This window comes from Leptopilina heterotoma, unplaced genomic scaffold (assembly GCF_015476425.1).
Source record: "Leptopilina heterotoma isolate Lh14 unplaced genomic scaffold, ASM1547642v1 Lhet_113, whole genome shotgun sequence".
In the NCBI taxonomy this organism is placed as follows: Eukaryota; Metazoa; Arthropoda; class Insecta; order Hymenoptera; family Figitidae; genus Leptopilina; species Leptopilina heterotoma.
The window spans coordinates 482408-503415 of record NW_025110832.1 but is presented as its reverse complement, the minus strand read 5'-3'; the positions used below and the strand labels follow the sequence as shown (position 1 = coordinate 503415).

Genomic DNA, 21008 nt, shown 5'->3' with positions numbered 1-21008 from the left:
TCTAGAAATTCCGAAGGAGCAATTTCTACTTACGAGCCGAGGAATCTTACAAAGGAACTTGAAAATGGATTCTATGTGAGTTCCTTTAAAGGAATTTCCAATATTGCATATGGAGCTGAAACTGGCACCCAGTACTTATGAGCAACAACTTAATTTTGGAAATTAAATTTTAGAGTTAAATATTTTTTTGTTTGAAACCAACATAAAATTTTGAAAAAAATTGAGTAGGTCTTGATAACTAAGTGCAGGTTGCAGCTTCATAAAAAATATTTAACTTTGAATAAAAATAAATATAAAAATATAAAAATAAAAACAGACCCCATAAGTTGATTGTTTTAAAAAAAGTTGAAGTTCTTACAGAATAATAACTCTTTCGTGAAATTATTTTTAAAACTAAGTTCAAACATTTTTCGAATTAATGTACAGTCTCCGACAGTCTCCATAAATAATTAAATTATTGCATTATTATGTTCGATTAAAATCTTCTCTTGCGATGTTTGCAATTATTTAACAATAAGTTGATAAAGAGAAATGTGTTTTGAGTCAATAGACAGTTTAGTCCGCGTATTATAAACTGAGAGTTGAGACGAACTCTGAGTTATCCTGACAACATTGTTTGCATTTCTTGAATTCCTTTGTATCCAAAGTACTTAGAAGACTGCACAGACTGCACAGACTGCACACTTGAGAATTGCCAATTTGCTTTTAGTTCTTGTATAAAGATGAAAGACGAAAGACGAAAGACAGAAAAGAATGAAGTTACTGTTGCTATTTATGTTTCTGCGAAGGTCGGTCATTAGCATTCCGTTAATGATTTTTGCAAAACTTTACGCTCGACTAACTAATCGATGATAAAGTCCTTGTTATTAAAATATAAGAGAGACGTCTCTTTGTGCGAGCAAGTCATTTCATTTTATTTCATCTAAAAGACTTTGCCACTTTGCGTTCTATTTTTACAGAAATACATATCTCTTAATTTTGTAGCAATAATTTCGAATTTCGTTATACAAATTACCATTTTGGCCATTTTTTTTTAAATTTCTCTCTTTCTCCTAGAGTTGAAATGACAAAGAGAAAGTCTGAAAAAGTTGAACAAAAATTTACGCATAAATATAATTGAGAAGGTATAAAAATATCTTTTATATAAACGTGATTATTTTTTGTACAATTTAGAGCAGAATATATATAAATACTATTGTCATTTAAAAATAGGTTATATTTTTCACTATAGAAAGGAAATCGTACGCACGTGGCAATGGTGGCAATAGAAGTAAATCGAAGATATACACGTATATACTTTGGTTTAGAAGCGAATAAATTCGTGTTGCAATTGGCTGAAGATGTATTCAAAAGAGAATTCCTCATTTTCCCATCGATTATGAAAACAATTATACAACTATATGTAATACTGGATTTTCATAATCGTATTTGCGTTATCTAAAACTAACCCCATGTATTTAGATCATTTGTAAAAATCCTCTGTTAAGGGTTTTGGAGCAAGAAAGGTATTTAAAAATTGCGGTCAGAAATTATACTTTATTCGAATTTATTAAACGAATTTTTATTTTTTATCACAATTTAAACATTGATCGTAACTTGAAAAGAATCAGCCGGAATCTTGAAAATTTTTAATTTAATTTGCGGCGAAGAAATTTAACATCTTTTAATATATACAGCGATAGGAAGTAAATTCGGAGATTTTTATGTGCCCGTCATATTCCGTTTCAGATGAAGCATAAGTTCTGACAGACATTTTTAAAGGTGTTTCTTGTTCCAATACCCTTAAGAGAGAATCGTTTCAAGTTAAAAATTGAATTGAGGAAAACTAGGAAGATTATCATTTTTAATAAACAGTTGGATATGTCGTTGGATACCAAAATGAAGGAACATGTAAGAAAAGTTTCTCAATTTGAAACGAATACAACTCCCAGCAAAAACAATCAGTTTCTAAATTCCACAAATTTCATTTTGGTAACACATAAATTTAATTTAATTTTAATACTTCGTACATTCTATATCGAAAGAAAAGTTTTAGAAATGGTCAGTACATAATATCTCTAGTAATCCTGATAGTATTAACTTAAAAACAGATGTTCAAAGTCTCAGTTTACTCTATCATAATTTTATTTTTTCCAATAAAACAAATTCTTAAAGTTTCGTTTCCAACTTCTGTAAATTCAGTATGTGGTATGTTTATAAAATCTAATTTAAAAATTTTTTTCACATGTTTAATATTTAATTTAATATATAAATTATTTCCTTTCAGTCCCAAAAGTCCTCCAAACAGTCCAAATACAGAATTATCGACAGAAGACGATTTAAAAGGGGTTTACATCAATTACAGTTGCAACAAGGTAAGTTCAGTCTTTTTAAACAATTTGACCAAAATTTTTCAATTTTTTTCTTTACACACAGATACAAAATAATTTTTCGAATTTTTGTCTTGCAAACTGTTCAAAATTTTCAGAACAATCTGCCAAAAACGTTAAACTTTTCTGTGAAGTTTACATTTTCCGAAATTATTCTGCAAACAACACGAATCTGAATTTTCCAAGTAGCCATAACCAAATAGAAAAAAGTGTTTGACATAATCTCTTTTATATTTTTATCAAATCATAATTATTATCTATTTTTAAAAGTTGCGTACTTTACTCTTTGGTCAACATGAAAAGTTTTCAAACTATGTCACATGAGGTGTATTGTAAACTTTTTCAATTAATCCATAATTTCTCACGTTCGCATTTCCTCACATGGTCTAAATAAATTAAGTAGTAAACTTTCAGACTAGTTATAAATATTAGATTTTTATTTCTGGGACAAATGATATTACGTTAAATTAAATAAAAAAGTTATTCCTATATGAGCAACTTTTCCCACATAAGTGAATTTATGCTATTGTTATGTCTGAATTTGAAAAATTAATGAATACATCCTATTCTAAAAGAACTTTTAATAATATCTACTCAATTCTTGATTTTATTTCAGTTTATTTAAATAAGAGAAAAAAGCAGAACACAATAAAATTTTTAAGTAACCCCAATTTTATAATGGAATCCTAAGAATTTAAAAAAATGTTTTCCGACATTTTTAATTTTTCTCAACATCTATCTGATGGCTTATTTATTTTTGACGCAATATTTGTATTCTAATATTTCTTATATTTCTTAACATCAAATGGCAAAGTTTTCACTTAATTATATAATTCGTTTATAAAATTGATTATTTAAATGAATAATTTCATTTGAACCATGTCAGTTATAAACTATATTGTTTTCTAGACTGATGTGTACAAAGTTGTAGGTGCAAATTTAGAATCTTAAAATTTAATACCACAGGAAAAATATCACATTTCCATAAACATTACAAGTTGAATAAAGTGAGAAATCCGGATAGATGGGATGTTGCCGGGTATATACGAAAACAGAGAATTGATTACAAAATCGTCACCAAGGACGACTAGATGTAAATGTTCATTACTGGATTGAAAATAATGTTAAATAGTGGCAACGCACTTGGCAGTATTCAATGTTTTCTTTTAAATGAAAAGTAATGACGCATAAGTGAAAAGCGTCTTTGAATACGAATCTATCTCTTGACGTTGAACACTATGTACAATATATAACAATATTATTAGAATTGAAACTTTTTTTATCTTAAGACGCAATTATCGACTCTTCTAATCTTTATTCACGTTTACAAGTTTTAACCTTGGTAATCATCAGATAATTCCTTACAAACAGATGGTATACGATGAAAAACAATGTAGATTGTAGGGAATACGAGACAAAAGTGAGAATTTTCAACTATTTGTCTGCGTATTCTCTTCTGTATCAAATGCCAGTGATTGATTTCAGAGAATAATTTTTTTGTATTCGGTTCTTTTTGATCGAAAATGTACATTTCTTCTCCTTCATCACTTTCTCAAAGAGATTGCGGTTACACAACTCGTCTTTGCAATCCGAATTATTTCTTCTATTTTTCGTTTTCCATAGTAAAACCGGTTTTTGCGCACATAAAAGAAGTATCTTCTTAAGGTTGTAGCTTCGATACCGTAGCTGCGTACGCAATTTCAACTTTTAGACAGAAATAACACGCAGGAAAGATACTTTACAATTATCGAAGAATCTTTAAAATTTTATAAAATTACATTACTACTTATTCCGTTATTTCCTCTTTGCCATTTTACTATGTAAGTTTCGACCTGTTAATTGAAATTCTTCTTGTCATTTTTAATTTTAATAGACAAAAAATTGTGACTCTTCGCGGTGAAAGGGATCTTAAGGGCGTCACTCCGTGTGATGGGTTCAAAAAATCGAAAAATTTTTTTTTCATAAATCACATCTACAATATGTGTAGAATATGTGGGTAAAGAGGATTTTTAATATTTGACATTCTAAGAAAGTTACAGCACTGAGAAGACAAGGAGTTGCCAAGCGAACAATGCATTACTTAAGCTTTTATAGGCGTTTTTCTCAAAATTGTGTTTTTCAAACTGGCGTCCATGATATCTCAAAAACGGCTTGACCAATATCGCACAAATTTATAGGGCGTGTTCAGCACATGTATGGCTATCGCCCGAACTAGGATAATTGAAAAAGGTCAAGTTGTTTCTATTTTATGCAAGAAAAAAGACCAAAAACATTACGTTTTTTTTGAAAAAAACATTTCAAAGTCGCTTAAAAATTTAATTTTTAATATTTTCAAATAATTCTACTTAGTTCCGGCTATAGCCACATCCTCACAGATTAAAATGCTTTTTAATTTTTTAATTTTAGTTCAGTCAATTAGTCAGTATCGTGGACGTTATGATCATCATTACTTTCCAGTTTTATAATTCGGAATCATTAAAATATTTTTACTTGCAAAAATTTAAATTTTTTGTTAAAATGTAACTGAATATATGGTAAAAATTTTCAAGTCCTAAGTTTCCATGGTTCTTAAAAAGAAAAACCCAAAAAAACTCTTAAAAAACGTCTGCCACACGGGGTGACCCCCTTAAACGGGTTTAAATTTTTACACTCGATTTATGTACTGAATTATTAATTATTTAATTACTGAGTCATCTATTACGGAAACATAATAAGTCTTCTGCCGATGTTCAACTGTCACAAATATATTGACGCCTAACAATAGTCTAACATTTAATCATAAGACCGGTTATTGGAAACTGCTGCCGATTACCTGCCTTCAAGAGTCAGAGAGCACTTCAGTAATTGTAGCTTATATCGAAAACTATTCTTTGTATTTATTTGAAATTTTCAGAGAATATATCCAAGGCATTACTTTTATGAGATGCAATAAAAGAATCGATTTTTTTGAAAATCCTGACTACACCTAATCCCTTAATATCTGCTATGTCATGTAGCCTACAAACCAGTAAATAATAATATTGATACATTTACAGTACAGTAACAAATTAAGTGTAATAATATATTTAGTATAATTATAATGAAAAGGTCAATCATTCAGTTAGGAATAGACGGACAAAAATTGAACAATTTATTAATTTTTCGCGAAATGATTCTTTTCATGCCCTGAATTTATGTTTAAGTTTATAGACTTCGCATATTGTAAATACCATCAGAGAGAAATGTGCATTTTAAAAAAGTTTTAATTTTTAACAATTTTTTAATAATAATTCTTTTTTCAAAATAAACAAATACTTTTTCAAGTCGTTTTATGTTTGTATTCATGTTGATGACTAATGTAAATTAAATTAATGTAAATCTCTTGAAAAGGAACAAATATGTTCGAAACTAGTTGAGAGTATTGAAAATATACATTTTTAAAACAACAGAACCATATAGTAGGCCTTTTTATTATACTTGTACTAAAAATGTAAACATTAACGATAAAGGATCCCTCAATATTAAAATCTTTGAAATGCTGGATGCAAGTGAACGCTTAGAAACATTTCAGTTTTACTGAAAACCTGACGTCCCAGGAAAAATCAGTCAACAGATTTTAATCTCACTTTACTAAAAAATTGCATTAAAAAAAATTCCACCCCAATTTTCAGTATATTTTGACTCCACACATCAAAAACTGGCGGAAATGATATATTCCCAATCTTCGATAACAAATAAAAAAAAAATGATTTGATGACTTGTTTATAGTAAATTCGATTGTGATTCATCATGTATAATTTATTTAAAATAATTTAATCTACTACAAAGTTAAAACAAATACAAGAAAACGAACTTATAGAAGGATCGCTTGCTTATTGTAACTAAAGGAATCAATTTGCAATAATTTTTCAAATTATAAATGTTGAGTATAAACAGAAGCACGTGATGAACGTACAATGATATCGTTTTATCACTTTTTCTAGAAACTGATACCTACTTGGTTTTTTCTCATAATTACATGGTCGCGAAAGATATAAACAACAATCGAAAGAAAACAAGAAGACGTTAATTATCTTTAAAATCAATTTTCTATTTTTACAATAATAATTCTGTATTTTTTTACATTTTAATTATTTTGTTATACTTTTTTGTCTTCTTAAAGAATTTTCTTTAAATTTTATGAAAATGTCTAATAAAATTTCAAAATTTCAAAATTTCAAAAATAAAAATCAACGCTTGAAGAAAATTTACCAATTCTAAAAATACTTGAGAAAATCATGTTACCTACATTTGATATATTCTATTATCGTTTGCATTCAATATTTCTGTGTAGTGCACACCTTTCTGCAACAGACAATCTAAATTAAGCCGCTAAGCGTCAAAGGGACCTTTAGAACTAATTAAGCAGGTCTTACATAGTCTTCTTCTTTCATGTTTCCATACGCTATTGGATGAAACATCTTTTATTTTACTTTTAATAATAAAGGTTAAATAATAATTTTTAAATATTTTAACTTTTCAACATAAAAATCAACTTAGGTCAATTTTGCTGCCTTGATGCCACTCTACTAATAATAAGCCACCAAAAAAATATGTTTGAATTAAACATATTTTACAATTGAATTAAACGTAATTTTTATTGAACCAAAATTTTTATGTGTAATTGAAAGATAATTTTTGGCCATTTTGAATTTTTTAAAACTGACTACAAATTCGTATAATCAGCGAGTCCTAAAACCCCCGAGCAACGAGTTTCAAGCAAATCCGATGAATTTTTCAAAAAAGTGTCCACCATATTGGATCCGCCATTTTAGAAAAATCCGCCTTATTAGAAAACTAAATTCATAACAGAATCTTGCTGATCTTTTTCTTTCTTGTTTATCTGCGAGTTCATTGACTCCTCTCTTTGATATACATAAATGGTATTCTTCCAAAATAAATTAAAATTAGTTTTGACTTGATGCTAGCATCGAAGTGACGTTAATTGTCACGTGTTTGGTTTTTATTTTTTTGTTAATTTATCACCATTTATATTAATCGAAACGTCGCAATTTCAAAACATTATGTTTATATTTTTTTTACTTTTCATTGATGGAATTTACATTGAAATAAAAATAGTTTACGTATAAAATGTTGCATTTCACCTTCTTGAGACGTAATGGTTGTAAATCTTGAATATAATTACGATGTTAGTCATTGTGTATTAATAACGGGAATATCAATATTAATATTTTTACGAAATAAATAATAATAAGTAATGCGGAAGATTATAAAGTGAATTTAAAGTAGAAGAAGAAAAAGCATCTAAAGAGTTTTCCGGCTTTCTCAAATGTTTTCTCCATTACGTATGATGGAGAGAAAGAACCGTAGGAAATGAAAAATATTCATGAATATATGATAGGTGTACCTCGCATTAATCGTCTGTGTTTTGAAGAGAATAGCAGCAAGTCATTGTATCGCTTTCCTTGGCCGAAAGAATAGGATGGGCAAATGGGTCGTTTAAATAGAGTCGCAAATCAACAGTTTTACTCGTTTTACTGTTGATTAAAACACGTGCCGTTATGCACGCACGTGTTCCATAACGTATAATTGATTTCTGAATCTCGAGTTTCCTCTCGCTCATCTTACTCGTAAAGTCGTATTAGTCGTAACGCGATGCGACTCTCGACTTGCACTTGACTGTACAAAAATATCCACCAGAAAGTTCGTCGATTTGATGATGTCGAAAAATTCCAAATGCTGTCATCGGGGATTCCGTTTCCGTGTTTGTGTAATTTTAATTTACAACTATACACACAGTATGCGAATGAGGGTGACGCTCTTCAACACTACTCTTGAAGAACGCGTAGTTCTTTCTGACCAATCGCAACTTCTTTTCTTGGTCACGCCATGTGCTGCGGTTCATCTATTGATCATCAACTCTTAATTTAGACTCTTTTAAACAGTCTCCAACTTTTCGTAGGAATAACGAGGCATTCATTAATATTCTTTCTTCAAATTATTGTCACGTCCGAGTGACTTTATTATAAATAAATAGGCATCAACGATTAGATTAACTTGAAATTATTGTACTTTTTCTTTTAGTTATCAATCTAATTGTTATAATAGTAATAACTGATTCAAATCGGGAGAATAGAGTCAGTGTCACTAAAAATCAGTCAAATTTCATCAAATTCATTGCTTCAGATTTAGAGAGTGAAATTTATTACGGATACAAGTGACAATTTATTATAATAATACAGTCCTGCATCATGTACCTTAGAAAGGATCATACCTTATCCCAATGTTTTTTGGTGCCCTAAACTTTGGACGAATTTAAAATCGATTTACTTAAAAATCTGTTACTTACTCGGGTGGTTTCTGGAGAAAAAATAATTTCTCTGTGTCGACCCTAAGTTCAAGGACTTACACGCTTACACCGAATTCGAAATGGCGTCTTCAAGATATGGTGCCCAAAATATCTATTATATCATTCGAACTTTATCTTTTATTTATCAGAATTTAAATATTATTTTGTCCAAAATAATAATAATAACAGCATAATTATTTTTTAAATGAAGGTAAACTTTTAACAAATCGTAATGAAAAGAATTAAAGTGACCTTCAAATAAAGTAATGTACATGGAATTTCTTTGTGTGTTTTTGTTTTAATTAGTGAGTAAGATTTCATTGATTCACTGATTCATTATTATGGTAATGGGTTTTCGAAAAAGTGGAGGTTATGTTTCACAACACTTTTGAGGTTATGTTTGACTAGGAAAAGTAAAAATTTGTCAAAACAAAAAATGAAACAATTACTTCGCATCTTTATTCGTAAAAATTTTAAATCTCAAAAGTTGGAAAATATTTATTTCTATAAATCTAATAAATTTATTAAAACTAGCAATTACATACTTGGATATTTAAACTTTATTTCCGTTAGGAGGAAATGGTATTTTTGAAAAATTTTATTATTAAAAAATAAATTTTTAGAAATTGGAAAATATTTTCAAAAGCAATATTTTTGTTTTCTCTGAAAAATCATATAATTTTGAATACATTATTGATAAAGTGACCATACGTCCCGGATTTTTCCCCTTCGTCCCGCAAAGGCTAGCGTCCCGCAAAACGTCCCGCATTTGACATAAAATGTCCTGCATATTCTGGAAAATAGTTAAGAATATCCTGCATCTACAGGTTAGCGCAGTAGCGTAAAAGTGTGAGAGAGATAGACTTCGTGATATTTTAAGAAAAATTCAATGTAAATGTTATAAGACGCGAGCTGTTTCAATTCCACTCCAATTTACTCCTACAAATTTCCTGTTCCTTTTTTCTTGTGGCATAGACCTTTTTTTTACTAAATGATATAAATAAGCGGGCGTCCCGCATTGACACTATTTCCATATGGTCACTTTAATTATTGAGAAAATGTATACTGACTTAATAATAATAGAGGAATTGAAATAAATCAAATGAAAGAGCTAATCTAAAAATATCATTAGACAGGAGTTCAATAGACTGAATGTTAGTCTTTTAAAAAGATAGACATATGAAAGAGTGATTATCTTCAGTCGTCAAAACTAACGTGCCAAAAATGATAAACTTATTTCTATAATTGAATACCTCTTTAAGTTGAAACGTGCGCCGACTTTGTTGCAAAAATAGTCAATGTAACAATGCATTTGCGTCGTCCAAGTACGCGTCACTTTACATATAGTGAAGTGACATTGAACTGCGAGGAAAGGAGTGCTAAAAAACTTGAACTAGAGTAAGACACACATGCGAAAAAAAGATCGAACATGTTGCAAATTAGATATTAGAATCATATTTACCCCAAACAACATGACATCATTCAAAGATTCGGTCTTTCTTGAAATAAGGAAATAAAATTTATATTGTGAAAAGGGTTGAAGAAAGATATTCCAAAGACTAATAGTCTTTGGAATATAATATATATTGTCACTTTTCACAAGATAAATTTCATAATAAAGGGCTCAAAATATAGAAAGGAGCAAAAAGTAGGAGGAAAAAAAATTTCAGAAAAAATATTATTGCAGTCAGTATTATTTTGTATGTCTGATTCATCGTTGTAAAATTCAAAATAGGGTCAAATAAAATTGATAGAAATTCGTAAAATTTATGTTTGATTGCGTGCAAAAACTTATATTTATGATTCGATTTACGCAACATTTACAAATTATAGTAACGTGGTCAGATTCTCGCTTTTTTCTACTAATTGCCTTCTATTAGAAATTTTCTCTAATGAAGATTGATAGAAAATAGAGAATAATTAAAATCAGACTATAAATAAATATTAAAGTTACTCCTGCTTTTATTTTTAGCATGGAGTTAAAAGTTCATATACATTGCATCTGTTACACTAACAAAGTTGCAATATTTTCATTAGTATAAAATTTAAATTTCCAACTTGATTAAATTCACGAGTGTACTACAATAGAAATTTTTGATAGATGCACTGACTTTATTAGATGTTCAAATGAAATATTATGTCCCCTCCCAGAACCCTTCATTAATATACAGAATCACCTTGATAATGTTTTTCTCATTCTTAGTCACACATGATAAGAACATCGTTCTTTGTTCAAAGTTGGCACGCGTTTATTGTTAAATAAATATCAGTAAAGAAAATGTATTATAATTACTCTTTTATCAGGAAGCTTGGAAGCTTGTTGTGTAGAGTATTTTTAAAGTGGAAGATTTTATGTAAAAATCAACAAATAAATTTCACTAATTTCTTTAAACAAAATTATTTTGTTAATAATTCAATTTTATTATTATTGCTTCAATTATTACTAGTGTATATTTATTATTGTTAGTATATTATTTATTTATTCTACAAAACAAAAATATATTTTTTTAAAATTAGTCGGCGACTTTTTAGAAGGAAAAAAATTATTTTTCTTTCTTTGTGAAAGAGATTAAAAAATAATGTTGAATTATGAGGTCTTAATTAATTTGCTAGAATATAAGAAACTCTTATCGTCTCCCTACGTCTAGATTCTAGCTGCTAGAATCTTCTAAAATGATTTGCATATTGATTTTTCTTTTTATTTAACACACTCGCTAAATATTGTGAGCTTTATGTGCTTCTATACATAGAATCTGTTATCAGTTGTAATTTTTAAGAGATAATACATTCAGTGACTAATTATTATACAAATCGTACATAAAACCAGTTAAAGACTACTGAATTTCTTTTTTCAATATAATGAAATGCGCAACATTAACACTGATTGAAATAACGTTAAATTAAAAACTGGAAAATATTTCATTTCATTTTTAAAAATTTTACATTATCAAATGCAAATAGTAGTACATATACCCTAATAAGTTACAAACAAAGCATTAAAATTAAACGACATCACACATCAGTGAATACGAGAATAAATGAGTTGATTAGCAATTGCGTAATTCACGTCATCATTACTAAACACTTTATCTGTGTAGGTATAGTTTCGGAAAGGAAACTGGTCGAAAGATATTTCCTTTTAAAGGAAGTATTTATAAATTGTAAGATAGTTTTAGTTTCCTATTATATATATATATGGATTTTATTTTTTTGTTGCAGGATGGAGAATTTCAAGAAAAAAATAATGAATGGATATATGAGTGGAGTTCCAGACCAGATCAAATGCCACCAAAGTAAGAATGAATCAATTAAAGATACAAAAATTAAGAGAATATTCAAGGTGACAGTATAATCTAGGGGATGAGGGTTTGCAAGTTGCACAGTACTTTAATCTTCTTTTTATTCTTTTTGGTTCCGTACACGAAGTGTACCTCCTGTTTTTTGGAAAAATTATATTATTATATAATAATACGACAGCATCTATTCTTTATTTTCAATATACCTACATAAAATATTAGAAATTCTAATGTAATTTTAATCTCATAATGGAGCAGATGTTATAATTCATTTTAGATAACCTAGGTTATCGCGAAGTAAATGTTTAGACACTCTGGAAGGCATTTATTTGTTTAAAGTTAGAACGACTGGCAAATTAGTGTGATTTGACAAACGAAAATAGCGAAATTGGAAGTGGGTAGTCCAAAAGGTAAAAGGTACGGGAGAAAAGTTTCAAACGGATTAGAGTTAGTAAAAGAATTGAATGCAAGAATGTGAGAGTCGAGTGTAATTAATTAATCCTCTTTCTTCAAATTTCCAATCTAAGAGTGGGTACTTGGGTTATTACCCATTGTACCCGTCTCCAGCTCGCTCGTTTAAAGTCAATTGATTAATTAATTAATAAATCCTCTAGGAGTCCAGTATCTCTTCTATCGATAAGTTGCTAACCTGCATAGGGTCAATAAATATTTGGCCCTAGCTAACGCTGGGCATTCAGATAATATGTGAGCCTCTGTTTCAGTACCCATCTCACAGTTTTCATAGCCTTACAACGACAATTTTTGCAACGACATCTTAGCTCCCCTCCGGAGCATCGGCAATGAGGAGGTTTGCCAAATGAATGCCGTTCCTCTATGTCGTGTAGTGCTTTCGCTTGAGAGTAGACCCATGCTTACAAACGTATATCGTAGATTATGGTTCAATTATTGTCATAAGCAAATTTTAAAATTTTTAGCTTGGCGAGTAGATAAAGTCTATCTTCCTAGAGGAACTGAATTTAAGGTTCTCCAAGCTAGATTTGTTGCGTGGTCTCTGGGAGAGAGACAAGAATTTGCTCATATAATCTTTCTTTTGAAACTCATTAGAGGCATGATTAAATGTCCTTTTGTTTTGGAGATGGTACCTTTCAATGTCCCTAGTTACACATAATAAGAAATACACGGCTCCTTTTTACAGACATTCTCCACTTTATCGAATGTGCTCTTATATTATAGTAACATGTTTCTTCAATCTGATAATGTAAATTTGGATCTGTTTTCTATGTCTTTGAGTGAAATTTTTCAAAAAGCATCCTTTTCTTGACAGGGAAATAAGTACGGAAGTGATTGGTAAACTTAAACTTAGCAAGTCGCCGGGTCCTGATGGAATAAACAAGGTTTTTGATGATTACTTTATTTGAAAAAGTTCTTAATCATGGTAAAATCTCTCAGAGTTGGAGTCGATCGGATGTAATGTTTCTTTACGAGAAGAGTGATGCGATGTATTTATATTAAAAGAAAACGACTTTACTTGCTTCGAGATTCTTGACTTTGAAGCTTTCAAATACAAAATATATCGCGAAAAAATGTTTTATAAAAAGTTTAGTAACATTTTGTAAGAAGAAATTTTCTTTCAAAAGCGTTAATTACATTTTCTATATTTAGAGTACTTTGAATCAAGTAAATTGTATTTTAAAAGTGCTGTATGCGCGATCGTCTTTTTCTAGTGCTACGGGTTGTAAAAGAATAATCCAGTTATAGAATTTTTTATAAAAGAAAGTTCTTGAAATTCTCTTCTAATTAATTTTACATAATGGTTTTCTTCATAATAGAATACTTTAGTATAAAAAGTTTCTTTCAGTCCGAAAAATATTCATTTTCTTTGGTAAAAGAGTATGATGTTAAAATTGAGTGAAAATTAATTTTTATGTAAAAAAAAGATTTATTGACCCTGGAGTGTCATTGCACGTCTGTAGCTTTTCCAATCGGGTTATCAATAGACGTTTTATGTTGAACGTTAAGACTAATACCTATAATATTTTTTTTTTTTTTTTAATAGTTGATTGAATCATTGATTTTATTCTGTTTTATTTTACAGAGACTGGAAATTCAAGCATCCTCTGAGCATCACAAAACGAAAAATGTATAATATAAGGACAGTGAAAGTTGGAAAACAAGGATTATTTTCCAAGGAAGTTTTATACACACTTTTTCTCACAAACTTTTTGTCTCTTCTAATTGGAACCGGTGTCGGGTGAGTTCTTTTTTCAATTATATTTGACATGAAAAGAAAAATACAAATAAGAACAAATTGGGCAACATACTTTACATATAATACAATTATTGTAGGTTGTTTGTAATTTTTGTAATGAAAATATACGACTCTCAATATAAATTAAATGTAGATTTAAAAACAATTTTAAGAATAATTGAAACTTTAGAGAATTTTATTCAAAGTTCTAAATTAAGTTCCTTAAAAATTTTAATTCAGTTTTTTTGAAGACATCAATTGAATTTTTGAAAATAATTATTCGAAAAATTTTTTTTAGTCATGCCGTGCAAGTTATGCAAGCTTGTAATCTTCTTTCGATTTGCTACTATTCACATCCTTTTTTTTAGATTTATGACACTAAAATCTAATTTTTCCTTTTCTTTGAGAATTTGCACTATATACTTTAAATCCGCTAATAGTTGAGATAGAAACATTATTCTTAAAAATATTAATAAAATTCATAAAAAAAATGCAATTGTTTTAAAAAATTTTAATAAAATTTTAATTACAATAATTTATTGTAAGTTGGACCCTTTTGTGTATTATTTTCATGATTTTCATTACAAAAATTTGGAACATGACCTAAAACTTTTTGCTTCTTAGGTACCTTTTTGTGCTTTTTTCAAAGCACGTCATATATTTATTTTTGGTTTTTGGATTATGTAGGGTGAAAAATAGTCCGTGAAAAATTAAAAATTGCTTGTACCATAATTGCCCCGGTTATTATTCTTTCAGAGTTTGGTTGACTAGGCGAGGACTAATGATGGCCCGGGTGACAATCGATTGAGCTGCCGATTAAATTGCAAGACGAATTGTGATCAAAGCGAGTAAACTGATCGCAACAAGCTGGCTACGGGACGCAAGAAAGACTGATATTGGAAGGCTTAAAGAAGCACACTATTTCTCAATATTTGACAAACTTTTTCTTACCTTCTACTTTGCAGTACTTCTAAAAAATAATTTCCACTCTAAAGATAAACGAAAAATACGCCTTCCTAATTTTAACGAAAAGAAAGGCATTCAAAAAATGATTAAAAACAATAAAGTGAAAGGAGGTGTTAGACTGTATTTGATAAATGAAAACTTTGTCCATTTTTTACCGTTTCTAATAATGCGTTTCTATCTGCGATAGTTGTTAGAATAGCTTGGATATTATTTATCTCCAACTTACTGAATAGAGAGAGAGAGAGAGAGAGAGAGAGAGAGAGAGAGAGAGAGAGAGTAGACGAAAATAAAAAATTTATAGAAAGAGAGAAAGCATAATCGAGGTAATTTAGAAAAAATGTGCAAAAGAGAATAAGGTTTAGAAACAATTTTTCTAAAATCACTCTACGAAATCAACTAAAAGCTAGCTTTTAATAACGAAAAATATCTAAAAACTTAATCCATGCGTAATTAAAAATACTGTACCTTTTTCTCGTATGTCTGTCAACGCAGTCGCATTCAATTATTAATTTTATTACATTCTCATGAGGAAAAATCAAATTTTATTTAACAATTAAATAAACTGAAAAAAGAAGAGTTTATTGTTTTGAAAATGTACTGTTTCTTATATTTCATGTTGTTGAGAAATTAAAAAGAGGTTTCTGGAATCTAATCGACTGTTTAGAAACTAAATGTAGTTTTTTTGTAACAAAGTAGTTTTTACTGTTTCATATACCTAAAAGTACCTATGTCAATACATATTCTTCGTTAGATTAGAAACTTGTAATAAAAAGAAAAGCAATGGACTAATGTAATAATGTAAAAGTTTCTTCACAGAAACATAGAAATATTTTCTCTTCTTCACTATCATTATCGGCACAATCAGAAGGTATAAATGGATTTATTTTTAGTTTTTACCTTCAAAAAGCGTCTTTTCTTCTAATCTCAATCTATTGATGTTGAGCGGGTTCGAAAAATTGTACCAATGATTCTGCATTCGAAATTAAAGAGAGTTTATTAAAAAGAAAGTTTATCGGAGAATTTTAGACCAGTAATCTGTTGTGATTAAAAATTGTGCTAGTCGAGTTTGGTGAAAATTTATTATAAAAATTAACGTAATGCAAGAAATATAAATTGTGAATGCGTTATTTAAATTGATTGATATTGTAACTTCCGTTTCATTGCACAAAACATATTCTTATTAGTTATTTATTTCCCTGTGCCGACCCTCTTCATTGTAAAAATATGAATATTTCATTTAGAAAATATTCAATATATTTTATGCGATGCTTTTAATTTTATGGAATTGAAAAAATGTTATCCATAGAAACTGCAAAAACATCGTTAATGATTAATTTTCGTCTTTTATTGATTAGTTCTTCCGTTATTAAGCAACGGTGTTAAGGTATTTATGTATATGTCAAATTTTTATATTTCACGTGGTAATGATGACTTTATTATTGTCCATGGATATGACAGGAATATTTTACAAATTTGTAATTATTATGAAATAAAGCATTTTGTAAATTTATGTATTTGGTTATGTTATATCCCGGGGTGAATTTTAATTTTAAAATCAATTTTTAGTTGTATCAAAATATAAAAAGTAGTAGCGAAAACAAGGTGGGCTGATTATTGTCAAGTTAGTAAATCTTGATCCTATTTATATGAAAAAATTTTGATTCTAGAAACATGGGGAACTTGTCGTGCTATAAGCGCAACTATAAGATGGTAATTCTTGGTGAAAATATTTACCCATTAAATTACGTAGCATTTCAATATTGAAAAATTAGTTAAATTAAAAATTGAAAATTTAATACGGTTTACTTTAAGAAATTGAAAAAATTTCCAGACAGAATTTTGACTATTTCTTTCACAAAAAAGGTTAATCTGATTTACACTACTGTAACTTTTCTAAAAATATTTTCATCATTTCAATTTAATTATTTTCTAAAATTTTTAATCAAAATTCTTCTCCATATTTTTCATAATTTTTGAAAAAGCTCTTTGAAATTCAATTACGTATTCAGAGAAAAAAAATAAAGTTCACATAAAATACCATTGCGATATCCACTTGTTTAAGATTCAATTTTAAGAAATTTCAAACAATTAATTAATTTTAAATTTTAATTTTCAAAAATTGGATATTGAGAACTTTAGAACTTTCGAATAACAATAATTTATTTTCTCTTCTAAATATAATTTTTTTGTTAATATCAGTTTGAATAGGATTTTTTAGGACCTTTCGATTAGTAATGCGCACTTTTGAAAAAAAAACAAAATCAAGAATAAATATGACTTATTGAGAGATCATTTTTTATTAATTAAAGTGATATATAGGTAATTGCATTTAAACAATAAATAGGTATCATCTTAGAAATATTTTAGAATCCAAAAAAATATTCATAATATTTGTGTTAGAAGTGAATGTTTTAAAGCAGTAAAACTATTTTTCTCCAGTTGCTTTTTTTTCAACATGTTTCATACTATATAATTTAATGACATTCTTGAAATAAAGATAAATTAAGTGCATAACGTCCAATATTGCAATTTTTTCCTACATTTTCTCTTTTCTATAAAGACAATTTTAGTGTAATTAGAGAAGGCTTGCTGTTTGCAAATTCAACAAATTTAATAACGCGGATATAGCGAAGAAGTATTAAAAATGATTAACAAGTTGACTCTACATTTATTGGGCACAGTTCTCCTGATTATTTTGGCAATATTTAATTATTATGAAGATGATGAAAAAATTGAATTTACCAAGTACAGCGATAAAAACACAAAATCACTTGACGATAAACCCCATCCAATGGATATAAATTTAAAGAAACAATTACAAATTATTACCGAGTATTTTGGGAAAAGAATCGAAAACAATAATCAATGCAGTGGAATTCCAAATGTTGATAATTCAACAAGTGCCATCGATTTAAACTTTACGAAAATTATAACGTTGTTCCATCAAAGTTCATTTGAATATTATTTTTTCCACAACGGCTATAGTATTATATTTTCGGACATGCCCGAAAATGTAACACAAGAAATTTTAAAATTGACGCCCTTAAAATGTGATCCACAATTCAAGGAAAATAGAGAAACATATAAAAAAATTGAAGACTATTTTAAAAGTTATTTAAAATATTTTCCAGAGCAGTCCTATAATGACAAATACAATGCATGCTATGTAGACAGTCTTTTAAATATCCAAACAATAGAATCTCAAATTTACAGTTTTAATTTTAAAAACTCTAAGATTAGCCGAAATTCGTTAAACAATGAAATAAGTGCCAATTTACTATTCTTACTACCTTGCATCTTATTGGAGGTAATTCAGAATTTATAATAAGCATTTTCATTATCCTAAAAATCATGATTCCAAAATTATTATTTTCATTTCTATAAAAAAACTTTTTGACGATATATTTTATTGATATTTAATTGTAAATCCTCAGTTTTTATTTTTTAATAATATGAATTAGAAGCCATTGCATTTTTACTCCTCGGATATATATAGTTATGGAAAATGTTATAGAAATTTTTTTTTAAATAATACTACTATAATATTATATAAATTATTATTTATTCTTGCAGCCAAAAATTAAAATAAATACATCATTCAAAAATAAACTAAGAATCCTAAAACAAGTTAATGAAAATAATTTCAAACATAAATGGAAGGCAAATACACTTCCTCTAAAAAATGAAATATTCAAGAATCAATTGAAGATAGCTATTGACTATTTTGAAAATGTTTTAAAACTCAACGATTGTAGTGAAACTGATAAAGTGAATAATTTAAAAATTCGTGAATCCAATTTTACGAAAATAATTTCGTTGATTAGTTACACAGCTTATGAAATTTATTTCCTGCACAAAGGTTATTACATAAATCTATCAAAATTTCCAGAAACAAGAAAAGAAGAAATGTTAAATTCAATGCCATCAGAATGTGAACCGAAACTAATGGAAAATAAAGAAACATTTCAAAATCTTATACATTTTTTAAATGTATTTTTAAACAATTTTCCAGAAAATTTTGACGACAATAAATACAGTAAATGTTTTCTTAAGAATATTTTAGAATTGGTATTAGTAGAGAATAAAATTTCTCTTTTTTCTTCTCGAAAATACAACCTTCGTAGAAGTTCATTAATTAATAGTATTAGAAACGGATCACAAAAAATACATCATTGTATAAAACAATAGGGAATTATTTAAAGATTTTTCCTGTAACAGCAATCTCATTGATAAATAAAATATAAACTTAAAAGTAAAATTACTATTAATTTCATTATACAGGAAAATATGAAAGTTTACGGAATATATGTAAAATTACTAAAATTGAATAATTTCTAAAAATTACAATTATAAAGAATTAAATTATTTTTTACAATTTTCTACTAAACTTCATCTCTAAATCAATTATTTAAAATAATTTTCCAAAAGTTCTTCGAGACTTGAAAAATTTAAATAAAAAAATTCAATTTTTTATAATAATTGTAACTATGTTTTTATGTTAGGTATATGTTTTTTCTTATGTTATTATTAGGTATAATATTTTCAACAAATTATAATAAAGAAACTCGTACCATTAGTTTTTTAAAATAATTTTTGAAAGATAATAGTTTTTCAATTATATACAATTGAAAGGTAAAATCTTTAGAAAAAAATTGAATTTTTGAAAAATATAAATAAACAAGTTGTTCATTTTATGACCATTAAGCTTCCTCAATATATAAAAATTGCGGTTTTGCAAACTTTTGAAAAATTATGTACAAAATTTTATGTCCAGAAGATTGGTTAAAAATAAAATTATATAAATCATTTATAAGTTGTTGTATAAATATTTGGTGAAATTTACACTTTCATTTGCCAATTGCTTCTATTTTATGATAGAATAATCATTTCAAAATATTAATATTAATATTAAATTAATTATGAAAAAAATACCAAATTTGAATTTTTTGTGAAAAAGAAAAATATTTATTAATTTTATAAATTTTGATAAAATATATACTTTGTATACATCAATCGATTCGTTTTCTTGCCAGGAATGTAATTTTGAGAATAATTAATAAAAATATTAACAAATAAAAAAATTATTTCAGAAAATACAAAAAAAAAAATTTTCTGAATTTTAAAAAAATTGTATAAAAAAAAATTTTGTACATATTTTTGAAAATCCTTGTGTCAGATTTCAGGTATTAATGACTGCAATAAACCTGCAAAATTTCAGGACAATCCATCAAAATTTGTCTGAGATAATTTGTACACAATTTTTGTGACATACACACACACACACATACACACATACATACACACACACATACATCTGGACATTTGCTCATAATTGAATATACATATGTTCTAGATGAAAATGAGTCCATATAACCTTGTTTTGAAAAATTGAAAATCGTCACCAATGCAAAGCTTCCTCATGAGGAAGCAAAATAATCAAATTTTTGAAGAATTTTAATTATAACTACATACGACCAAAACATATATTATTTGATACCGTTCTTTTTATTTATTATTATTATTGTTTTTAATAGCGGGTGTCGTGACCAAAGCAGAATAAAAACGTAATCGTAATCGTAAACGGAAGAATGATTTAGAAAAGGAAAGGTATATTGTTTATCCTTCCTGCTCTGGATTATATTGTAGAAAGGCCTTTACCTATTCGTATTCATTCTGCGTTGGCCTTGACTTGATTCCGTGACTTGATCCGTCGTCCGTTCCGCAATCAAGTGGAAGCTGGGCCTCGATAAAAATAATTATTCGTCCTTTTTTAGCTTCTTAATTTCTTTTTTTAAGAAATAATCAAATCTTCAATCAAATAAATACATACTTGATTAAAG

The 21008-nt window shown here is 27.8% G+C and overlaps 2 protein-coding genes across 2 annotated transcripts in view; both read left to right on the top strand.

The window, feature by feature from the left end:
* Positions 1 to 16678, top strand: part of LOC122505884 (BCL2/adenovirus E1B 19 kDa protein-interacting protein 3) — a 28539-nt gene extending 11861 nt beyond the window's left edge. Inside the window, exons 3-6 of the mRNA XM_043617755.1 lie at positions 2267 to 2354; positions 11917 to 11990; positions 14050 to 14205; positions 14959 to 16678. Of these exons, the coding sequence (XP_043473690.1) occupies positions 2267 to 2354; positions 11917 to 11990; positions 14050 to 14205; positions 14959 to 15010 (370 nt within the window). The 3' untranslated portion in view covers positions 15011 to 16678. The remainder of the gene's footprint in view (positions 1 to 2266; positions 2355 to 11916; positions 11991 to 14049; positions 14206 to 14958) is intronic.
* Positions 16679 to 17711: 1033 nt separating this feature from the next.
* LOC122505874 lies at positions 17712 to 19457 on the top strand. The gene is made up of 2 exons (XM_043617747.1): positions 17712 to 18475; positions 18742 to 19457. Exons 1-2 carry the CDS (start codon positions 17813 to 17815, stop codon positions 19354 to 19356), a joined length of 1278 nt encoding a protein of 425 aa, XP_043473682.1. The 5' UTR covers positions 17712 to 17812; the 3' UTR covers positions 19357 to 19457.
* Positions 19458 to 21008: the final 1551 nt, after the last annotated feature.

Coding starts and splice junctions, on each gene's coding strand:
- LOC122505874 (XM_043617747.1), top strand. CDS start 17,813: ATGATTAACAAGTTGACTCTACATTTATTGGGCACAGTTCTCCTGATT. Junction 18,476..18,741: donor TACCTTGCATCTTATTGGAG/GTAATTCAGAAT, acceptor TTATTCTTGCAG/CCAAAAATTAAAATAAATAC.